Here is a 23,864-nt window from a genome sequence, read left to right as displayed (position 1 = left end):
CAATCAATCAGCCCATGAACTATACAGCATAATCCAGTAGCTACTGAACATTCATTAAATCTGCAAAAACAGCATCAACAAAATATTTCTCAATTACAACATTACGGGATTAACTCATGAACTGAAACACAAAACACCATCATTCTTGGTAAACCAAACCAATACATGTGAAAAACATTAAAATCCATCTTTACAGGAATAACACGTTAAAACAAAAACTCATGTCAAAAGACCTGTAGAAAAAAAAAGCAGATTAACAAAAGCTAACAAAGCTGTAAGGAATGCTTCATTCTCCTCACTGACAAACTACATAACTGCATGAAGTAGGGGTCACTTTCCAAATATGCTTTGCACATAGCAACTAATCAGGCTACTCCAAAATCCAACAATGCAACATGAAACGTGATGTGTTTCTCCCAGAGTGCACCATTTTTTATGGCAGTCTGCTGTATTTATTGAACACAGTGGATTCCTGTAAAATTTCTGCAGTTTGTAGGATTCCTTATGCTGTAGTGACATTAGTAAAGTAGAACAATGTTCAGTGAGACATTTTACAGAGTGAGAAGGCACTGAACTGCCAGTAAACACCAAATTATTAGATGAAACATGGAGATGTAACTGTAAGGTGTCTTTTTTCAGCATATACTTTGCAGTTATACATATGAGAAGTTAATCCTTTAAGAATCTCGCATCAACTTCTGACAGTGTTAACTATTGTAGCATCTGCATAGATGAAGATGGGGATAACATTGTGTCAGTGGGCAAATGCTGTTTTATCAAACAGCTGCTTTAACAGGGAGCAAAAACTGCCCACCGGCCTCAATACAAAAACAAGGAAGGGTAACACAAGCGGATATGATATATGAGGAGAACAGATACATCTAACCATTCGTTCACTACAAATCCCACCCTACTTGGACCCAATATAATACACAATCACACCGACAACAACACCAACATCAGCAGCAACAGCAACACCAACAATCTTTCTCTAAACTGGGAATGTGGCACCGCCCTGAGAGCCACTCTGCATGGCCACACCCCCTAAGCTCCTTATGGCAGGGAGGCCCATGGTGGATGCCACACTATTTTCATCCGGAGTCCTGGGAGTTTTCCAGGTGGCCTGGACTCTCAGTTGGTTCGGACTGTCAGATAAGATACAAAGATCTAACGTAGACAGCCACATCCATTCAGATGTAAACAAACTGCATTCAAAGCATATAAATGGCATGCACAATAAATAGTGATGGCAGCAGAACTAACTTGAAAGCTAGCTTAGTCAGCTTGTCTACAACAATGTGATTTGTTCAAAAACTCATAAGAAGGGGTAGAAGGGTGGAGCTAAGAGGAAAAGGGAAAATGTTCTCACAGCAACAGGTTATAGGGAAAACAATTGCTACAAGTGCTCACACAACCGCTCTAAAGTATAGCTGTTTCCTATAGGCTATTTCTTTTGTCAGAAAGCATCAATTTTATCCACCGCTGACTGAGATGATCTCCGTTGTTGATTAGTTGTTAGTGTCAACTAACAGAGTTTATTAACATTTATATATTCAAGATTTCCTTAAAAATGTCCCTCTTCATAGAGCTATCCATGTCTTTACAACCAATTTTGCCCTTCCAGTACACATGAGAACTTATTGTCTTCAGTCATGTGCTTCATAAACATAAATAAGTTATTTACATTTATGGTTTTTGCTCAGCCTTCATATATCCATGTATTCAGCTATATCATCCTTGCTCTGTTTGGATTGGTCTGCCTTTGTTTACCATCCCTTTTGATTCTAGCCATGTGCTTCTGTTGTTGTTTTAGTTCCTGTCCCCCTTGTCTCTATTCAGTAGCCTTGCCTTCTCATTACTTCCAGCTTCTGTCTTGTTTTGTTCAGTGTTTGTCAGCTCCCCTGATCTGCCTTGTCCTGGCTGTGCATTATGTGTATTTATTTTTTGTATTTCCTGGATAGGTTTTTTTTATTTTGCTGTTCTTTGAATCCTCCCATTCAATTTTTTTCCTCAGTTTTTCTGTCTCTAATTTTCTAGTTTTCAGTCTCTGCTGCTTTGGTTTTGGTTTTCTTGTTCTTTTATGTGGATTGCCACCTCAAACTTGGATTCAAATGAAAAGACCTTGTCTCCTGTCTTCATATTCTTGCAGGTTACATCAACATATCTTATGGAATGTGACAATTATTTATACTTTCAAGTTATTTATACGTTCAACTGTCATACTTCACAGATGGTTGTCAGAATTATATATATATAATACAAATCTCAAGACCAAAAAGGTGGGACAGTATGTGAAATAAAAATTAAATCAGAAAGCAGTGATTTGTAAATCATCTTTGAACTGTATTTAAAGAAAAAAAGAAATTGTGAATTTTTCAAAAAACAGGTGATATAATCATAGGTATAAAAAAAGGTCTGGTCCTTTATGAACATTGATGGGTCAAGGTTTGCCTCTTTGCTTGTGTCCTTTGATCTCTCAGACAACATTACATTAAAATTGATTTCAACATGTGGGCTCAGGAATGCTTTGTCAAAGTATTGTCAATAACTATCTGTTATTGCTACATCCACAAATATAAGTTAAGACTGAACTACACACATGTAAACAAGGTCCAGAAACACACAGTGGAAACATGTGTTGTGGTCTGATGAGTCTATGAAGTCAGGTCAATGACGAAAATGTTGCCAGCATAAAGTTCAAAAGCCAGGGACTTTTATGCTGTGATCTCTCATGTGGCACACTGCATGGTTCACTCTGGCCTGGAAGACTGTGAATGAACGCTTCACCTGTAGATGGTATAATCGTATATATGGCCATGGTTTGAACCTCTGAAATTTCTAGCACACAGACAGTGATCAGACATATCTTTGTTCTTGGGAAGTGGAAAAGTGATTGGCAATGGAAAAAAAAATGTTTGATGGAGGAGGCAGATCAGATTGATAACTGCAGTTTTGGGTTATTTTAGATAAATGTCTGTAATCACACAGTGTTCAGGTTTTTACTCATATAATAAATATTCCTTTAAAATTTTAATCCATGTTGACATGATTGCATCATACACATTCAGCAGATTTTTCAGGTGTACTTTCATGCTGCGAATGTCTTATTTTAACTCTTCCCAAAGTTGTTCTGTTGGATTCAGATTTGGTGACTGGCAAGGCCACTCAAGAACATTGAATTTATTATCATGTTCATGAAATTTGAGACAACATTTTTCTTTTCAATATACTGTATCATAATGCTGGAAGTAGCCATTAGAAGATGGGTTGTGTTCACAAAGGGATCTAAATGGTCAGCAACAATTCAACAAGCCTCCAAAAAGGCTGTGGTATTCAAGTGATGATTTATTGGTATGTATGGGTACAAAGTCTGTCAAGAAAACATACCCTACACCATTACAGCACCATTACAACAGCTTGGACTGTTGACACAAGGCAAGTTAGAATAATAGATTCATGCCGTTGGCACCATATTCTGACCCTACCATCCGTGTGCCACAGCAGCAATTGAGTTTAATCACACCAGGCTGCGTTTTTCCAGTCTTCAGGTGTCCAGTTATGCTGAGCATGTGCCCACTGCAGCCTGAGCATTCTGTTCTTGGCTGACAGAAGCGGAATTAGATGTGGTCTTCTGCTGTTGTAGCCCATTTGCCTCAAGGTTCGGCTTTTCTGCTCACTACGATTGTACACAGTGGTTGTCTGAATTATAGTAGCCTTTCTGTCAGCTTGAACCAGTCTAGGTATTCTCTTGACCTTTCTCATCATGCTTTTTGTTTATTTTTTAGTGTGTGGTGCATGTAAATCCCAGGAGATCAGGAGAAATACTTAAACCAGGCCATCTGGCACCAACAACTATGCCATGGTCAAAATTACAGAGTTCACATTTTTCCCCATTCTGATGACTGATGTGAACATAACTGAAGTTGCTGGTTCTGAATAATATTATGCACTGCTGGCTCTTTTTTGACTGATTAGTTTGTTACATAAATAAGTAGATGTACAAGTGATCCTAATAAAGCGCCTGGTCAATGTATTTAAGCAGTATAATGTGGTTACTGAATGAACATTGTCTACTCTTTAACATGCCAGCTAGCTGCCTGATGGCTAACAAAGTAGAAGAGCGGGAAAAGTGATTCTGCCTCCGCTCTCTGACATAGCAGAAGCTCTCTGCCATGAAGCATGGCTAAGTACTGCTTTATGATTCCAGCTAAGTACAAAGAGAAACAAGTTGCACAGGAATTTTATAGTATTATCTTAATTATAAGTAATTTGTCATTTTAAGTAGTTGTAAATTGCAGTTAGGGCTTGCTTAGAGAGACAGCAGGACAACAGATCAATAACATGTTGTAATAGTTTTATATAGAAGTTATGAAAGGATGATGCACTAATTAATTGTACAGTTAACATAAGTCTTATTTTTGGCATATTGTGATAATAAGAGACAATATGTAACTACCTCAAACAGTTTTTGATTACGCAGAAAAAAAAAGGACAAGGATAAAATCTGCAACACACATGGTGCAGCAATAATTCTGTTTGATCTGAATTTAAGAAAATTATGTTTCTGGTCATCTAGGATTTTATTTCTTTAACACAGTCTCCTATTTTGCATAATTATGCCACTGGTACTGGTGTAGCAACCAGTTCTTCACTGCAGCCACATACACTGGCGTGCCAAAAATCATGGAACAGGAACTAATATCGTGTAGGACTCCCTCTAGCTGCATAGTGCAGCAAATCAACATAGCATCGATTCCACAAGTGAACAGAAGATGTCTGGAGGGATGTGGTGCCATGCCATCTGAATAGCACAGCTCTGAGGTATTTGTAGGTGTGAACCCTCAACCACATCCCAAAAAAAGCTTGATTGGGCTCAGGTTGTGTGAATGTACAGACCACACCATTTATCAGAGTTCTCCAGAATGCACCTTGAACCAGTTCTGAACAACTTGGACAAAATGGCACAGTGCATTATCCTGCTGGAATATCCCATCATTGTGGATGTACATGACGTCCATGAAGTGCTGCAAATGGTCACCAAGCAGTAATATTTTGTGGTCACTGGTCAATGTTTTTTTAGGCAGAACAGTGGACCCAACCCATGCCATGAGAACACACCCCACACCAATATGGAACCACCACCTGCACAGTGCATTATTGAGAAGCGGGGTCCATAGCTTCATGGGCTCAGTGCCACACACAAACCCTACCTTCAGCCTCAAACAATTGGTACCATGACTCATTGGAAACATGTTCACACATATGGACACGAGTGCTCTAAAGTCCAGTCAGCAACCTCACATGCCCAGGTGAGGTGCTGTATCCAGTTTTGTGGTGTTAACAGAGGCACTGTGGTAGATCTTCAGCTCATATATTGAACGGAGTCTAAAGAGCACTGCACTGACCTATGGGATATGTCTGTGGGGCCTCCTGCATTGAATATGAATGTGATTTCTGACAGAATAGTCTGTCTGTTTGTACAGAACTAGGTGCCGTTTGCCACAATCATTAAGCCACCATGGGCAGCCACTGCACTGTCCAGAGTGGGTGCTAATGCCTTTTATAATATATTCACATGTGACAATGTGGATCGAGAAACATTGAATGCCCATACAACTTCGGAAATAGAATGTCCCATCCATCTGGCTCCCACTATCATGCCTCATTCAAACTCTGATAATTCAGGTTCTCTTGCCATAAGCTTGCTGACCAGTGTTCATCCTCACTCACACGGTAACACCTCACAATTTATAGAGGTGTGGCTGGTCTCAAGCTGTCCCCTGTGGTAACACCAGTTCATAATCAATTTACATACTGCTATCCCACGACTTTTGGCACATCAGTGTAAATAGACAGACATAACGGAACTGAAAAAGCTGCTATAATTCTGTAATTCTACTGTAATTCTCATTGCTCAATAATTTTTTGAGACTTGTTTTCACCCTTGGGGACTGTTTGTGAAATTTACTGTCACTATGTAACCAGTGTAGCTGACAGGGGGCAGCAAATTCTACAAATTATGTCTGTTGCAATACATATTATAACCAGCAGATGGTAGACTAGCCTTGATTGTTTTTCAGAATCTGCTGAAGGGTCCCTAAACTAGCTTTTCATTTGCAGATGTTTTTTTCTGGATAATAGTTCAAGCATTGATACTGCATCTTCTGTGCTTTGTCAAAATAATCTTTTATCATAATATGACCCTCTCTGTGCTAAATAGAAAAACCTCATTTGTATTTTTCCATGCAGGAAAATGTACAATGTAACATGGTGAATACACCTCTTCAAAAGCATTCAGTAATGAATTCTATTACAACATGTAAAAAAGTAATAAAAATTCATTTAGAATGTATTTAGAGCACATCTAAATAAAACTCTTCTGTTGTAATCTTCACTTAATTCACACTGTTCCTCTTTAACTTCCTAATTGTAAATGTGTTAAACCTGTACTGAATGTAGTTTTCATTTCAACTGTCTTTTTCAGTTTTTTTTAACTTACATTTTCTCTCGTTCATTAAACTCACCATACCAGACAGTGTAAGTACATTCATTAATATTTTTGGACTATGAAGTGATAGCTGTCTCATTCAAGTAAATGACATATAGGTAATGTAATGCAATGAAATGCATGCAAAGGGCTGGTACAAGACTAATGCTGAGCTTATCATGAAATGTGTATCTGTGAAGAACTGTTTAAGGACAAACAATTGTTGTATGACGTAAATGTTCTTTACCACTTTAAGGGTACAAGCTACATTATATTGAGGTTCTTTACACTTTAAGAACTTTAATAAAGTTCTTCACATGTCTCATTTATGAAAAAAATGGTTCTCTAAAGAACCATCTATTGAAAGTTTCTTTAAGGAACCAAAGGTGATACTTCTGGTGCATTGTACAAAGAATCTTTGTTGGCAACTTTTGTTGGAATAATGCTCACTACTGAGGTGATTGTTCAGTCTGATCATCCTGCCAAAACAGCTGTTTTATGTTGATTTATCAGTATATTCATGCTTTAACTAGTTGTCGGGTTCCTCTTTAGAATACTTAGAAAATACTGACAGTGTTTGTCAAGTGTTCAATTTCATATTCGAAAAATATTCTCTTTAAGAAGTAAATATTTAAAAGATCATACTATCATCACAATATTACAAGGATTGAAAACTTAATTGACATAATGCTTAATTTTTGAATTCTGAATTTGATATTCTCTATCAAATCATATTTCACCAGAGGTCATCTGCTGGGTACTCTTTAGCCTACCAAACAAATAGCAGTAAGGTGACCCAAGTCCTTTGGCTAGATGACAGTTACCTACATAGATAACATCATGAACTGGAAGTCCAGGTGGCTTTTGGCTTTGGGCAACCTGGTTGGTATGGCAGCACATGAATGATGCAGGGACCAAATCCCAGAGACAGAGCTGACCTCTTTGCCTTTCAGTCACATAATCCACCACTGCTGCTGTTCAGTTCTTACTGTCTTTGACTTCAGCAGTTTGCTTTCAGAGCAAAGTCCAACCAGGATGTTTAAGAGCTAAGATATAAAATATATAAAATGAGCAAAGTAGACCTACATCATTTAGAACCCATATCAATAGTATAGACCGGGTAAATCTGGCGACAGTACTATTATGATTCTCCTGGTGTTCATTACATATATTTAGAATGATGTTCATTTGTATGCTTAGCGATGCAGTAAACTTGAGATAAAGACCATTTAGAATGTGGTCAATTTGAGCAAATCAAACAATTTGTTCCTCTAGAATTTGTGCTATGTAACTTCACTGATGGGATAGGAGTAAACCCTATATGTCTTTTTTTTTTTTGGATGTAATTTAACAACGCCAAATGCCATTTATATTTTATCACAATTTCATGATGAAAGGATCAATGAAAAGGGTTAAAATTACTTCTAATGCATAATTGCTGTATAATTGTTTGTTAAAACTTAATGTTTTTTTTTTTTCCTTTATGATGTGAAGCTACCACTTTGGAGATATGAGGTTTGTGCTGACAGTGGCAATAGGAGAAAAGTGAGAAATGTGAACTATACTTTCACCTTCTGTTGTGTGGTTGTGTGATATTTTGGTCCTACTTTATTTGGATAGCCCCCTTTAGATGATCTACATATAGATGGTTAACTGTCTCTTAACAAACAATCTAGTGAAATACAGTTGATTCTCAACAGCATTAGGATGAGAGTTAGGATTAGCCCCAGAGTTAAGTTAGGGGCCAAGATTAGAGTTAGATTTAGGTTCTCAGTTGAGGTTAAAGTTGGGAATAGTATTAAGTTTTGGGTTGAGGTTGATTTTAGAGTTAGGATTATGGCTAAGGTTAGGGAAAACTAAGGTGAATTTGATATAGTTGAATAGAAGTCATAGACAAGGTAAGCATCTAAAAAGCACCTATAGATGTTGGTCCAAATAATATGTTACCAGTATTTTGTATCATGTCTCATTCAGTTTCAGCAAGCCCAACAAGCAAGACAAGACCTCGGCCCCACCCAACAAATAAGCCTCATGCAAAACTTTGAGATAGAGTCTGAGTATTGTTCCGCTGAGGAGATAGGATACTTCAAGAAGATTCTCCAGTTGGACGACCCTTATTTTGTTAGATCAGGGGATCCAGGCTATCCTGATGTGTACAGGGGGCCAATACAATGTATCCAAAACATTGATTTCATTTTCTCTACAGGTACTGGGGCAGTTGTGGGCTGGAGTTTAGGGAACCAGCCCTGTGACCGGAAGGTTGCAGGTTCGATCCCCTTGGCTGACAGTCCATGACTAAAGTGCCCTTGAGCAAGGCACCTAACCCCCAATTGCTCCCCAAGTGCCATGGATAGGGCTGTCCACTACTCCAGGCAAGTGTGCTCACTGCCCCCTAGTGTGTGTTCACTAGGGTGCATGTATGTGGGGGTTTCACTGCACGGATGGGTTAAATGCAGAGGTCTAATTTCACAGTGTGCAAACACAGTGACAAATGGTTGTAAATTCCATTCTATTTCCACTTTTATTTCATATTTTGTGAACATTTGCTTCATTGTTGAATGAATAGTCTCCATGCTACCATAATGTTCTTTCATGGCTCATTTGTGATATAGACTGAAAATGTACCTCACTCCAAATAAACAGTCTATACCTTATGTTTTTGGCTGCACTAGTAAATCAGTGAACATGTCTGAGGAGGGATGCTGACTTGAAGTATTGCAGCAGAGGTCTTATAAATAACTCTGGTCTCTGGTTACTGCAGCTGTCACCGTGGATAATTCCTGCTCCTTGCGCCTCTATGAGCGAGCTTGATAAAAACCTAGCATGGCTTGGTGAACTCTTACCAGTCAAGGCATTCATCTTGGGTCAGACCAAAACAAACTTGTTTCTTAAGAAAACAAAAAAGGACCATTAACTTCCAGAGTTGGTAGTTATGTGTAGTCCAGGAGCACAGCCTAAGGATTGCAATCGCATCTACCAATCTACAGTTAGCAACTGAGGTAGAGTAAATATCACTATGATGCTCAGTGAGAAAACTAAGTTGATAAACAGCTTTATGTTCAACCTCAAATAGCCTTCTGCTTGCTGTAAATGACCCCTCATTGTTTGCAATTGGACAAACTCTGCTCCTTCACATTTGAATCTTTTCCTGCATCCCTAAATTGAAGCTTAGCCTGCAATGTGACCTGGATCCTGGTCAGGGTGTGCTAAACCCTTGTGCGTCCTGGTAATTCTGGTGGAGGTCTGGCAGATGCAGGATGAGCCGCTGAATCTTTCCACCGGTTCCTGTGATCCCCCAGCCTACCAGTGGAGCCCAGCCGGCTCTTTAGATAAGCAGTGGGTGCTAACGAGGCTAAAGCAGCTAAAGCAGCCCCTTCCGTGAGGGATCTGAATTCAACGAACTGTCGGAAGCTCAAAGGTTTGTGGCTATCTACTGAAATCCCACAGGAATGGCTCCCATAAGGACACCTGCTAGCGATTCAATTAACATGAAAATACCCAACAAAACTAGCATAGTGAGTGATTCCTCAATCTGGGCTGTGCTGCCTATGATTAGCATGCTAAGCTGTGAGCCACTAACTGACAAGGGATGTGCTCATTTGTTTCCGAGAGGTGTCTGGACTTGTCGCAACTAAGAAAACAAAAAGGACATCAAAGGTGGGGTTTTTTAAACCTCATCCTGTGCTTTTGTGCTGTCACTCACCCAGTTTCTCCCTCACTTTAGCCAGATGTGCTTCACTGGAGCATGAGCATTGCTGTCAAGCCCTGAGTGATGGCATAAAAACAACAAAGAGGGCAGGTGTGTATATGATTGGAAGAGGGAGTCTGCATGTCGACCTGTGTCTGCATTTTCCTTGCACTTTTACCTACAGTTCCTTATTAAAGTATTTCAGTTTTTATCAACATCTTCTGAAATTCATGTCCTGTATCTTTTCTCTTTCTCTCGTTCTTTCACCCATCACTTCTCCCTCCATCATCTGCAGGGTAAAAAGATTCTGCACTGGTTTGTGAGCCGCTTTTGTTTCAGCGTAGGCGTCGGGGGTGGTGGGGGGGTGGTGCTGTTGGCGCAGAGGGATCGTGTTTCAAACTTTCATTTCCTGAAATGTTTGAGGGAACATCCAGGGTTTTATCAGTGCCCGTTACATTCAAATGGTGGGGGTGGAAGGAAGGGCAGGACTCAAGTTACCTGGACCGTCACTCAGCTTTCAATGGACAAACAATGCTCTCATAGCTGAGACCTGGGATCTGGTATTTGGCTCTAACCATTAAAATCCCTCACACATGCAAAAGTACAATGTTTATGACTCACATGATGTATACTGTGTTGATATTTCGCATACTGTATCCATTTAGCTTACTCTATCCATAACTAAATCACACAATACTAAACATCATCTGAAATCTTCAGAGCAAAATTATATCTGTGATGTTATGCATTGTGCAGCATAGTAGCAGTGATACAGTGACTCATCACATCTCTCTGCAGTAATTACTGCTGTGTCTCCTCGCATAATGCCCCTCCTCACTTGTTATAATCACACATGGCCACATCTCTGCTCTACACAGTTAGAGCTGACAAGGCCGAGAGGGGAATTCAATCATTCTAATGTAGGTTTTGGGATGTTGATAAATGTTTAAATATGAACAGTGCTGTGGTTTTAATAAAGTCAGTAAAATCAGTTCAGTACATCCATATGGTCCATTTTCACTATTATGATGATTATGGTCATGATGATGATGATGATGATTATTATTATTATTATTATTAGTAGTAGTAGTAGTAGTAGTAGTAGTAATAGTAGTAGTAGTATTTACAATTTCCACCTGTGCATGTACAGTGCAACCTACATAAATGAAGGGCTATAATTATGTCCATAGTCCTCAAAAAATTGCACACATCAGTCTCTTGTATTCTGGTGAAATTCTTTCCTCCATAGATCTGAATACAAATTATACAGTAAAGGACTCTACGGTAATTTACATGTAACTTTACAGAGCAGGGGAGAAAATTTGAAAAGTTCATATTTCACTACAGTTCTTTAAAAATAGTAAAAGTACCAGTTTTGTACAGGTAATTGCAGTGCATTATTACACAATGAACAACGGTGCAGGAACTTCCATTGGAGACTAAGATTTTTCTGTGCAATAAATGCTAGAAAAACTCCCCAGCTGGCAGGAGTACTTGTAGGATTGCAGCCATAGATCTTCTAGTACCACGAAGGTTGAGATTATTTTATTAGATTCAGAGTGGAGCAATACCACCCGAACATTTACGGCGTTTCCAGTGAACAATTGGTGCGAATTCTACTCTGGACTTATTATTGTGAGACGAGTGGATCTATGGCTTCTGGCAGGTTGGGGTGGACAGTTTGACAGCTGGCAGAAATCGACACATGTTTCATTATTGTTTTTTTAGGGTTTTGCTTAACATTAAGACAAACTTCACTACTACTGATTGTAAGAATTACAGCATTTATATTTGTTCGTGTGTATGTGTATGTGTGTGTGTGTGTGTGTGTGTGTGTGTGTGTGTGTGTGTGGGAGAGAGAGAGAGAGAGACAGAGAGTGAGAGAGAGAGAGAGAGAGTCAGGTTTCCATAGTAGACATAGAGCAAGCCTGGTTCTAGGATGTTATCTAATTGTTCGATGGTACAGAGTAACCTCTAAGAAGACCAACGTTGTAATACGTTGGTCACTGTAAATCAGTGAATACACTGTGAATCACCTGATACATAAGTAAGAGTATAAATAAATCTTACATCTCTAGAAAACATTATCTTCTAGTTTTTAACATTAAAAAAAATGTTCTGCATCATTTGAACACAGCAGTGATTTATTACACTGTAAAAAAATATAATGAATAGACCAACACATTTCAGAATGAATGCTGTCAACATTTTGAATTAAATAGAATTTTGAATGGAACTAAATTTTCTTGGAATAAAATCTTTTTACTTAACTTACATGAAAAGTTACAAATGTTTTTACCCTTGTTATTATTTTGGAGTTTTTTGTTATTTGTTTTATTGTCATTACAGTATAAAAACAAATTCAGTTTTGCTTTTGTCTTGGATGTCTTCCATTTACTTGCATGTTTACTGTGAGCCTTGATTGTTAAAAGATCGAAGGTTGTGGTTAAAGCATGCATCATATTTTAAATGTTTAAATGGCTTAATTATTTGCTTGGGTGTATTGTACACAGTCATATACAAACGTTTGGGCTCCCCTGGTCAAATTACATTTTGTTTTTTTAAGTAAAAATAAGTTAGCTCTGTAAACGGCCAAGGTCAACCAGCGGGTGCAATGTTTTATTACACAAGTCTATAGCCTAAGAATAGCACAGCCAGTTTGCATTAAAGTCCCTGTAGTTACTAAATAACAAGTCTTGGTATGTAATAATGGTTAACATCTATATACTTACACATATTTAAGTGCACAATTATTGTTTACATGCCATACAAAACAAACAAACAAAAACATGAATTGTAGCCTGTGCAAAAGTTATGGCACTTTTTTTTCAACATGTTAAATTCAGCAAATGAAAAGGATGAATAGAAATTGTGCGATAAAATTGGCAGGAAAATGTAATATTTGTTGTTTCCTGTAGAGAATTTGTTAACTTATTTTTATTTCAAACCAACAAGACATTTTACCAGGGTGTTCAAATATGAAGACTGTACAGTACTTCTAATGCTTTGGATCTATAGCACCATCAAAAGATTTCTTCTCTTTTTATGTAACAGAACTTTTTTCGGTACTATGTATAATGGTTGCATTTATGATATACAGGCATATGTGAGTTTGAATGTGCCAGTATATTCTGCTGCGGCTCTAGAGCTGCTCCACGGTCATCACCCACGCATACTTGCTGCGTGAACCCAGCAAGGGGCTGACGCCAGGCAGGGCGAGAGGGAGAGCAGAGCCTGACTCTCTCCTCTCAGATGCTGCTGATGGAGAGCTCCCGGCCTGCGGGACAACTGCCTCCACTTGTCTATCAGACTGGCTGGGCTTTGAAACCTGAGCCTCTGTGACCGTTGTGCTGTAATCCGTTATCCAGCTCCACACTGGCGTCCATGACCAGAGAGACTGCTGGGGAAAAGCGTGTGACCCTCCAGTCCTGACCATTACGAGCGTGAAAAGAGGCCAAGCTGAAGGTGCAAAGCGTGCTCTCTTTTTCGGACACATCTCTGGGTGATGCACTGAAGGACAGCTTCTGAAATCAGTCATTATTGTGCTGAAAAGAGAGAGTGTAGATAGAGCGGCAGGTGTGTGGCCTGGCCAATTGCTTTTTGTACGTGACTCTTTGTGGCTTGTGTTTGTTTGGGTGTGTCTGTGTGTCTGGTGATGTGTACGTGAAGCTCATGCTTGTCTGAATATGAGAAAAGTGGGCTTTAGTTCCATTAACAAACAACCTTGCTAACTATACATTTTAGCACCAAAATGAGTTCATTGGTTTAATGACATTTTAAATATATTTAAAATATATAAATATATATATATTTTTTTCTTCCTATAACTGTATATCTAAGTGCAGAATCATTTGGGAGCCTATTTTTAAAACGGAAGAGTGAAGTGTAACATATTGATCTAAATTTTAGAGATATTTCTAGTTATAATAAACAATATCTTCTGCATGTTAGCATATATTCTGTGCATCTACAGTATTCAACTATATAAATGTAATTATATCGTCAATATGAGCCTACAGTCATAAACAAATATTTGGGTGCCCCTGATTTGTTGCTTTTTTGAGTGATAAATTAACACATCCTCTAAAGAAAACACATTTATGCAGATTTTAATGCATAATTGATCATATTTGCTTTAACTAAATTGTTTATTTGCAGAATATAAAATATTGGTCATTAATAAAATATATGATGTGGACTGTCTGAAAGTTACAGCACAGTTTATATTTCTTGTTTAATTTTTTGACAATATGTTAAACTCAGCAAATACAGTAAGTTAGCACTGAAATTTGTGTAGGATTTATTTAGAAAACATGTAATTTGACCACTGAGGCACATGAATGTATGTGGACACACCAGAGGAGGGTGTAAACGTATACTCAAGTGCAACTATTGCTGTTTCTGTGAAACTATGTCTCATATAACCTTTCCTACCACAACCGAGGCAGAAGTCAAAAGCCTACTTAAGTACAGAGTAACTTATAGAACTGCAGCAGAACTTCTTAGTATGCCCAGCATCAATCAACATATGAACTGAAGTTTGTTTGTGTGTTAGGTTTTCTATTCTTCTCATTTTGACATAATTTGGGTCTAAAATAAGATGTTAAACCTCATCAGACATCAGAGGTGTGACCAATAATAAAGCAGTACAGATGCCACCACCAACTTAACCCCTCAAAGTCCCAGTCATATTACATACTAAGGCTTATTATTCAGTAACTACAGGGCAACTCCAATACAAATGGGTTGGGCTATTCTTAGATTATAGAATTGTGTGATATAATTTGGCCATTTAAGCGGTCAATGAAGTATAACACAGAAGAGGGATTAGTAGCTAAATGTTAAAAACTAAAACAGAATTCTTTTATTCACAAATATATTTCTTCTTTCCTGAATATGTTCTCAACAAGTTCAAATTCATTTTTGATTTTGATGGAATAAAAGTAACTGGTTAGTATTTAATATTTACCAAGGGCTTAATATAAAAGTTGTTATTGTTTTGTAATGGATGATGCTGTTCTTGTGAATTGACACTCAGCAATGCAGATGTGGTGATGACAGCATCAATCATTCCTCCTGTAAACCGATATCTTATGCTACATTGTTCTCACTCATCTGTCTTGATTCTTGTCAAGGGCATTTTAGCACACTCTATTTAAATCAAAATCTTTCATAACATATAATTGTGATGACTTTCCCCTAATTTGCAAGCAGTCATTTGTATCAGTTTTGATGATCAGCATGATGCTTTCTCATCAGCGTGCCTCAAAGAGAGCTTGGCGTATTGGGTTGCTAAAATATACTGTAGTCAAGCTGGCATTTCAGATGTCTTCTGAAGCCCAGGCCCCCTTGATGCATCTCCATGTGGAAAACTACTTTAACATAGCCCTTTTAAAATGCCTAACCTATTCCCAGTGCTCTAATAACTTATAATCAGCCGGCAAACATAGCAAAGGTTAACAGTTTCAACAAAGATTCAATGACCTTAATGTTCTAACACGTCCTACTTGCATGCTTTTAAAAATTCAGTTGATGGAAAAAGGTTTTGTTGATATTTATCCCCACCATGTTACATGTCATCAGGTATTTTAGTCGCCTTTGTTGAATTGCTTGTAAATACTTAATAGCATTCCACAGTTCTCGCAAACCTGCAGATATGTCAGTTGTATTCTGTCAGGTGGGTGTTAGGGTGTTCTTCTTGGCTCCCGGGCTGTTGTTTGTCTCAGTATTAGTCCTGAACTGGAATCTTCTGATGCCTCAGTGAGTCAAACCTTGAGGCGAGGGACAATGTGAGATCAGGTGACAGAAGGTAAGGGTGTGGGTGGGGGAAGGTGGGGGAGGATATGAGGCCCACCTGTTCTATCCTCGCACCCCCCCCCTTACATTATGAGTGAAGAGAATGGGACTCATTCGTACCCCCCACCTCACCCCCACAGGGACTGCTCACATTACAGCCAAACTCTTTTCTTCCCACAGAAGAAACTCCCTATTTGTCTTATTCACATCTAGCACAGGCTGGTGCTTTGTGTGCTCACCTTGATTTAGTAGTTCAGCAGAGAGTTGGCTCTGAGGGGCAGAGTGGGAGCAGAAACCTGAACCCCTTTAAAAGCAGCCTTGGCTCACCACCAAACTTTGGTACCAAGCCCACTTGCTTTCTGGGTAATAACTAAATAATGGTTCAACTGAAGGAGTAGGAGTGAAAAGCTCATTTTGAAAGTTCATCCCTCCTCCTTGTTATTGAAGCTCCTTTCTTCCCCATTTACGTAATTTTCATTTAAAATTGGCATGTCCAGCAGCGTGAGCTCGATTTGATCTGTATGATTCAAAGCCATTCTTTATGTAGGCTCGTTTACGTTGGTTCCAGTTGTTTTATTAAAACTCAACAATGTCTAAGCGGTTAGTGGAACTATCTGCGTCTCCGTGCAGGTTGTTTTTCAAATGCTGACATAAGTAATAATAACAGTAACCTATTTGATTCAATATTTGCCTCATACTGCTTTCAGGAATAGTGAAAATAATTTAAACCGGGTCCAAAATACAAACTCAGCCCTTTTTTCACAAACGTAATGTTATTGTTATTTTAAAAAGTAAAATGAGTATGACATTGACAAGGAAATAATAATAAAAGCCTCTATGGAAAAAATCAATTTTGGATCAGAATTAATTGCGTTACTTTTTTCTACAAAATCGTTTGGGGGAAAAAAAGATTTACGTCATTTGGGTAACTTTGACAATGTCCTGAATTTTAACGGAATTATGGACTTATTGCAGATGAGGATGGCTTAAAATGATCTCCTCAAAGAAACACGGTAAGCTTAATAACGCATTTCCCTGTTAATATCACATTTACACGGTTCCTTTTGGCAGCTGGGATGTGAGATCATTTCGCGCGGGCTGTGAGCAGAAGAGAATTTAACAGGGTTTCTATGTAGACAGCAAACAGCTCTCCAACGCTACTCAATAGCTCTTCAGTTCAGGCAATAGCCTGGTTCTGATTAGCGACCGGAAATCCTCGGTGCTCTCTGTTGAAAGCAATTACCCTGACATGCGCACGCGTGGGATGTTTGGGAGGCTGAGTGGTGCCTAAACTTTTGGCCAGACTGAAGAACAGGTAGGCCTGTCCCAAAACACCTACGCGCGTCTGGAGAGTGAACGGTCTGTCTGAGCAGCTCAGTTTGTTTTCTTACTTCACTGAAATGGTGCTATTTGCAGTAAGAGAGAATTTGCATTGGGCAGCTCAGGAGCGCAGTCATCGAACACTCTGCCAGCCAATGGCGAGAACTTGCATTCGTATATAGGCATTACTGTCCTCGTGGAGGCTACAACGCCACATCAGCACGGTATAAAAACCCACCGAACAAAGATACTCTCTACACTTTGTAAGCAGGCAGCTGGGCTTCCAGTTGCAGCTGTGCGCTTAGAGAATTAAATAAAACGCTATTTCATTGGCTTCGTCCCTTGCAGGCCTCCAGAAGAGAGATGTGTTTATGACATATGACCACATATTCCTCTTCGCAAAACAGGCCTCAGTTAAAATGTGTGGGAATTTGTGTATTTTCTGAAAGGAGAAATGTGCTGAAACAGAAAGTATTTTAGCTACAATAAACAGCGAGGCCAAAAGTCAGCTGTGCCTTAAATTCATGTTTGCATTCTTTTTGCTTTTTTTTCCACTGAAACTTATGAATGGAGGCACGTGAGCGCTCCTGCTGCAGCTGGTGTCTTTTCTTTGGCCCAGAACCGCCAGAGCAAACAAAAAGAGAGCGCAAAGTAAACAGCCCACTACGACCCTAACCAAGCAGGGCGACCACAAAAGCACCACACGCCTCCCTCCCGAGGCTGAGGCAAAGTCAACAACCCTCCGCTCTTTCTGCTCACCCGAAGGATTATGAAGACAGATTTTGTATGACAAGCCCAAAGTAAACAGAACTGCTATTATTATTATAATAATAATAATAATTATTATTATTATTATTATTGCTGTTGTTATTATTGTTGGTTTTATTGTCGCTATAATTAGTATGTTAATTAAGCCAACAATAACAACAAATATAATAATATTAATAATAATAAATATGAGGACAATATGTACTTGATTGTCGTAATCATTAGACGTTTTGTGCTGCTGTTTCTGTGTATGATGTCATTGTCATTTTCACGTTTATCACAGTCAGTATATTCGTGTTGATGCTCTCCTCAGAATAAATGATTTGTTTTAAAGGCTTTGCCTTCCGCTGACCATCCTGCGGTCTTGGATTCTGAGTTTAAGGAGGCTCTCAAACGCCGAAAACTTCAAGGAAAAACAACAAAAAAACTAGATCTTCTAATTGATTTGGCTCAAATCCTCACGAGAACTGCGTCTTCTTTAAATGGAATTCGACAGAACCTTCAGAGTACGTTTTAAACGGCTCGTGAACTCTGAGCTGAGATCATTTTTCACTGTAAAATACTCCTGCTGAAAGTGTTGGTTCACGGTAGGCGGTGTGATACAACCTGGGGCGGAGGAATTTAAACACTGCTTTTTCTTTCTTTTTTTTTGTTCTTTTTTTCATCCACAAATCTGAATCTCTTTTCTGTCTTATTTCTTCTTCAGGCCACTGGGGCAGACCTTTGTATATATACAAATAAATATTACTGATTCTCTACATTACCCTCACAGAAAGTTTACATTTAAATCTTTTTTCTTAACAATAAATGTGGATTTAGAAACAATAACGATGCAGAAACCGGTTCAGAATCAAATACTGGAAAGGCGTCTTGGAAGTTTGATGAAGAGCATTGGTTTTATTAACTGCTGTTGTTTTCGTTGCTTGTTTTTTTTTTGTTTTGTTTTTTGTTTGTTTGTTGTTTTTTTTCCTCTGTCCAGTTTAACGACTTGGCAAATGTCAGTCCATGCGGCTATTAGCCTACCATGGGGGGAAAATACCTACCATGAAATCCTACCAGAAAAAAACAAGACTACGGATTTGGGGGTTTAGACTTACACCGTTCATGTTTCATATCTACAGTAAAGTGGCGGATCTCGTTCTATTATTCCGTACAAAATGAACAAAAAAATAAATAAAATCTCAGTCTTAATGGCTTAAGAACCGAGGTCCACTAGGCTCGATGTCAAAGGTCCCAGTAATGAATCCTGGAGCTGATGGGGGTGTCCTTGCATGCCGTGTACCGTCTGCGTGGCGCCGAGGCCGCTCATGGTGTAGGCGGGTGCGCCGGGGTGGCTCATGTTGCCCTGCAGCAGAAGCACGGAGCTCTGGTCAGGACTCTGCGGGGGCGAGAACTCTTCCTCTGAGCTGGACATGAGGGACTTCCCGCCGTCCAGTGGGGACAGCTGGCTCTGTTTGTTAGCGCCTGAATTGTTGTTCTCGCTGTTCTCCCTGCAAAGAAGGTGAGACGCACGACATGGGCATTTACATGATTTTCATTTATTTATTTTTTAGTATTTTTGCAGAACAAGTTTCAGTTTAGAAATAAAAAAAACTTAAGACATAACTGGAAAACTGAATAAACACATAGCGTGGTCTTAATGTTAGTAGTATTGGCTAGAAACAGTTTGGGCCTGTTTTAGGAAGAAGGGCTGGGAATGTTTTAGCCAAAGCTTTGTGTTTTGAACATCTTCTAAAAAGTCTAATTTGCCAGTGATATAGGAAAATGATGTAATCATATAGTAAAACGATACAATGACGCAATCATGTAGCAAAATGGTGCAGTGACGTAATCATATAGCAAAACAATGCTAAGCATAGAACAATTGATATGAAAAGTTCTGTTTATTTGGAAACTGTCAGTGGCTTTATTGTCATTTCTATTAGCAATTGTTCAGTTATCTCTTAATCCTGCCTTTCAGTTCTTTCTTTATTTATATTTAGTCTCCAGTATTTAACGTATAGCCAAGGCAGCACATGACAGAAACCCAGTGGGCTTGCTGGACCATAATTATACCTGGAATATTTCACCTGCATGAAAAATAAACTACTAATTGCAGCAGCAGTTTTAATGGAATGCGTGGGTATTCAGTTCAAAATATTCCAAATCAGTGGAATTGCTTTGAAAATTTTTAATGTCTTAGCCATTGCTAAAATCTTGAAATGCTTACTTATTTAGTAAGTAAGCAACCTTCTCTGAGAAAAATGGCAGCAGTGCAAATCAGCCAAACACTTTAACTGGCTGCACAAATGTACAGCAGTGTTTGCAAGCGGTCTGACTTGAAATCGATCAGCTGCAGATCGAGACGAGCTGCTAAAGTGTCGTTAATGTGCGGACGGAAGTGGACCACTGCCGTACCTTTCTTTGGCCTCTGCGGCTCGGTCTCTCTGTCTCCTGTTCTTGAACCAGTTGCTCACTTGCGTGGTGGTGAGCCCCGTGGCCTCGGCCAGCTCCCTCTTTTCCCGCGGAGAGGGGTACGGGTTGTGCGTGTACCACTCCCTCAGCACGCCGCGGGACTTTTCTTTGAAACAGTAGCTCGTCTCCTCTCCGTCCCATATGGTGCGCGGCAGAGGGAATTTCCTCCGCACGCGGTATTTGCCTACAGCACCCAGTGGTCGCCCCCTCAGCTTCTCCGCCTCGATATAGTGGGCCTTCAGCCACAGCTGCTGGAGCTTGGGGTGGTTGTGCGGAGAGAACTGGTGGCTCTCCAGGATCTTGTAGAGCTCTCGGAAGTTGCCGCGGTGAAAAGCCACCACGGCCTTGGCCTTGAGCACCGACTCGTTCTTGTGGAGGTGGTCGCAGGCAGGCAGGGACCACAGGAAGCGGCCCAGGCGTTCCAGGTTCCCCCCTTGCTGCAACACCTCGCACACGCACGCCACTTGCTCCTGGGTGAACCCGAAAGAGGGCAACATTGACATGACGTCGTGATGGCGCGCGCGCTCCTACGATCGCCACACCGCTCTTTTTGGGGATTTCTGAGAAGAGCGGAATGGGGGGAATAGCCTGTAGCCCACCGTGCTAGCCGAGTTTAGATGCTGACGAAGTGTTCTGAACAGAGAGAAAGAGAAAGAGAAAGAGAGAGAGGGGAAAAAAAAAGCTTCTCTGCGCGAGCCAAAGCGCCGGAGATGTCCACGTTTGTTGGTCGTTTGGTGGAGACGCTGTTTGCTCCCTCTCCAGTCGTATCGCGCTAAAAGAGCCCTGCGCGCTCTCTGATTGGCTCTCCGTCCACCCTATCCTAAGAGCAGCGCAGAAAGAGCTCTGCTCCCGTTTCCTCCCTCGGGAACGTGGTGGTCTGAAACTGGATCCCCCGTCTCCAGTTTTACCTGAGGGAGCGGGGCACCTCGATACTAATCAATTACAACGGGTCTCTCAAGGCTGCGCTCACTCTCATCCCACCTCAAGCCCACCTTTGTCCATTCACTGCTCGCACTTTTAACTTAAACAACTTTACAGCCATTGCATTATTAATGAACTCATGAATAACTGCCCATAGCTCGGCCTCTGCGTTAGACCATCCTGGATAACGACGAGACACTTTTTTTATTATTATTATTATTATTATTATTATTATTATTATTATTATTATTATTATTATTAATAATTAAATTTGAGTAGTCACGAGACAAATACAGACAGGTATTTCATGAAATGGGTGATAAGGAGAGCATACCATGGATGCAAAAGAGATGCTGGGCCACTTTGGGATGCCCATTCATGTCACTTAAACACCTGATCGCTTTATTGCATGAGTGGTGTTCATTGTGGAGGCACACGCAGCGCGCAGTGCGTGAGGTCCCAGTGCGCACCGCGGCGACGAGATACTCAGCGCTCCATTAAAAACCAATCCAGCTCTAAAGTTGAAAAGATAACCCAGCGCAGCCGAGAGATAAAGGAGGACCCCGGGCGCGCTGAATCCCTTCTTCAAAGCATCCTACTGCATTGGAATGAGCCTAAATTCACGCATCAAAACACAATGGCAAAAAGCAGAAACAAAAACAAAAATATGCAAGAACTAAAGATAAAACGCGCCTTAACAAATGAGGCGTTTATTAACGTTTATTATAAGAAATCGTCTCGCTGCAGCAGCACAAACGAAGACAGAGAAAAACAGGCCTGTCCAATTATTCCTAAAGATGGCCTCAAATCTCCAGTTCCACTGTTAATTCATCCCTGCCTTCGATAAAAGGTTCAGATGCGGAGTTTAACAACGCCAACAGCCCATACGTCGGTCGAGTAATTTGTTTTCTTTTGCCACATAAAAAACCCGTCTTTCTCCCCCTCTCACCCTTTCTTCCTCTCCCCCTTTTCTCTGTACAGTGAAATCCAAAACCAGTGCATTAGTAAATGAGTTCTGTGTTAGTCGAGCTCTTTGCTGCCCAGACGCTGTTTTAAGGAATAGATCGCATTTCTTTATCTGCGCCGAAATCTGCAACATGACACCAGGGCGACGCAAAGCTCACAATCACTCACCCGGAATGGAGCACCTCTTTATAATTTAATTTGAGACGCGGCGTCCATTTTCAGGACAACCAGAAAGCCTACGGAGGGGCTCAGGGCCGCGCGGCCCACAAAGCCCAAACCGTCCTACACTGAGGTGTGGGTTGTCCTATCAGTCTAGATAGGCCCCTGGTCGCTAAGACAGAACGAGGACTTAATTAGCTTTAGTGGCTCATACGGGCACCTGTGAAAACAGTTTTTCTTCTTCGTTGCCCACTGTCTCTGGAGGGTCGGCGAGAACAAGAGCTGTTGAAAGATGGTCCGTCCATCTGTCCAGAAGAATAACCCAATACTCTATGCCTCATGGCGACGGTCATTTTGTAAGAGTATGAGTTTCAGGAAGAATGCAAAAAAGGTGTGCGGTGCGTCGGTGAAAAAAAAATCGCGGTTAATAAATGAAATGAGCAAAAGCATCTTTGGCTGGTGCTATTTCACAAAGTTCTTCAGAGAACGAAACATACATTTTTCCTTCACACAGAACTTTTTAAGCATCATTCCCAAATTTCACATTCAACGCCTGGTTCGACGACATCGACCCTTCTTTAAAGTGCATTTATTTAAAGTAAATCCATGCGGCTGGAGTGCGACATGACGTCAGGAGCCAAACCTGCTTTTCTAACGGTCTTCTTCTAACGATGAATGACGTCATTGGAAACGAGAGAGTATTGCTACCTTTTTCTGTGTTTATGTTTGTTTATTTATTCAGATATTATGGTGTTTTCACTGGTAAACACACGTACTGCTGAGATAAATAGTTCTAAACCGTTTTTTTGCCTTTTGCTCAATACTGTATACCTTTATTTTTACCAAATGCTTTTAGTGGAAAAATCCAGCAAGATGCCTTTGTACAGAGACAAACTTGCACGTGAGAGCTTATATTTTCTCCCAGGGTGATTATGCACAGATGATTTTCTTTAAAACTAAGTTACCTCTGGCGCTCAGAGCTAAAGGCTTATAGGCTAGAAATCAGCTGCATCTGCTCAGTAGTAATTTAGCCATGCTTGCCATGTGCGATGCTGACCTGTAGGCTTTACCGCTCGTTTGGACACACAGGCCTCTGCATCAGCGTGTTCAGGAATCCTTCTGCAGCTCCACAGCTCGCGGACGTGTGATTGACGGCTCTGCTGTTGTAATGTCTCCGCCACGCTGAGGCGCGCCCCCTGAAAGGCCCTGCCCGTTCTCAGACCCTGATCATTTCAAGATGTGCTCTTTTATGGCCCCAAGGCGAGGCCTGGCGACCGCAACGCCACATATCGACGGCCGACACAC

General features: G+C 40.3%; 1 protein-coding gene across 1 annotated transcript; it reads right to left on the bottom strand.

The window, feature by feature from the left end:
• Positions 1-18,929: 18,929 nt before the first annotated feature.
• Positions 18,930-21,333, bottom strand: six1b (SIX homeobox 1b). The gene is made up of 2 exons (XM_017710483.1): positions 20,457-21,333; positions 18,930-19,549 (listed from the first exon to the last, which is right to left on the bottom strand). Exons 1-2 carry the CDS (start codon positions 21,014-21,016, stop codon positions 19,255-19,257), a joined length of 855 nt encoding a protein of 284 aa, XP_017565972.1. The 5' UTR covers positions 21,017-21,333; the 3' UTR covers positions 18,930-19,254.
• Between the last annotated feature and the right edge of the window lie 2,531 nt (positions 21,334-23,864).

The sequence above is a fragment of the Pygocentrus nattereri genome, chromosome 4, assembly GCF_015220715.1.
Source record: "Pygocentrus nattereri isolate fPygNat1 chromosome 4, fPygNat1.pri, whole genome shotgun sequence".
NCBI classification, from domain to species: Eukaryota; Metazoa; Chordata; class Actinopteri; order Characiformes; family Serrasalmidae; genus Pygocentrus; species Pygocentrus nattereri.
The sequence above is the reverse complement of the archived record's forward strand: the minus strand, read 5'-3'. Positions and strand labels throughout refer to the sequence as shown.

What these genes read in the sequence shown, in the direction of transcription:
- six1b (XM_017710483.1), bottom strand. Translation starts at nt 21,016, where the DNA reads ATGTCAATGTTGCCCTCTTTCGGGTTCACCCAGGAGCAAGTGGCGTGC. An exon ending in GCCGCAGAGGCCAAAGAAAG is followed by an intron (nt 19,550 to 20,456) that starts GTACGGCAGTGG and finishes CCTTCTTTGCAG; the next exon opens with GGAGAACAGCGAGAACAACA.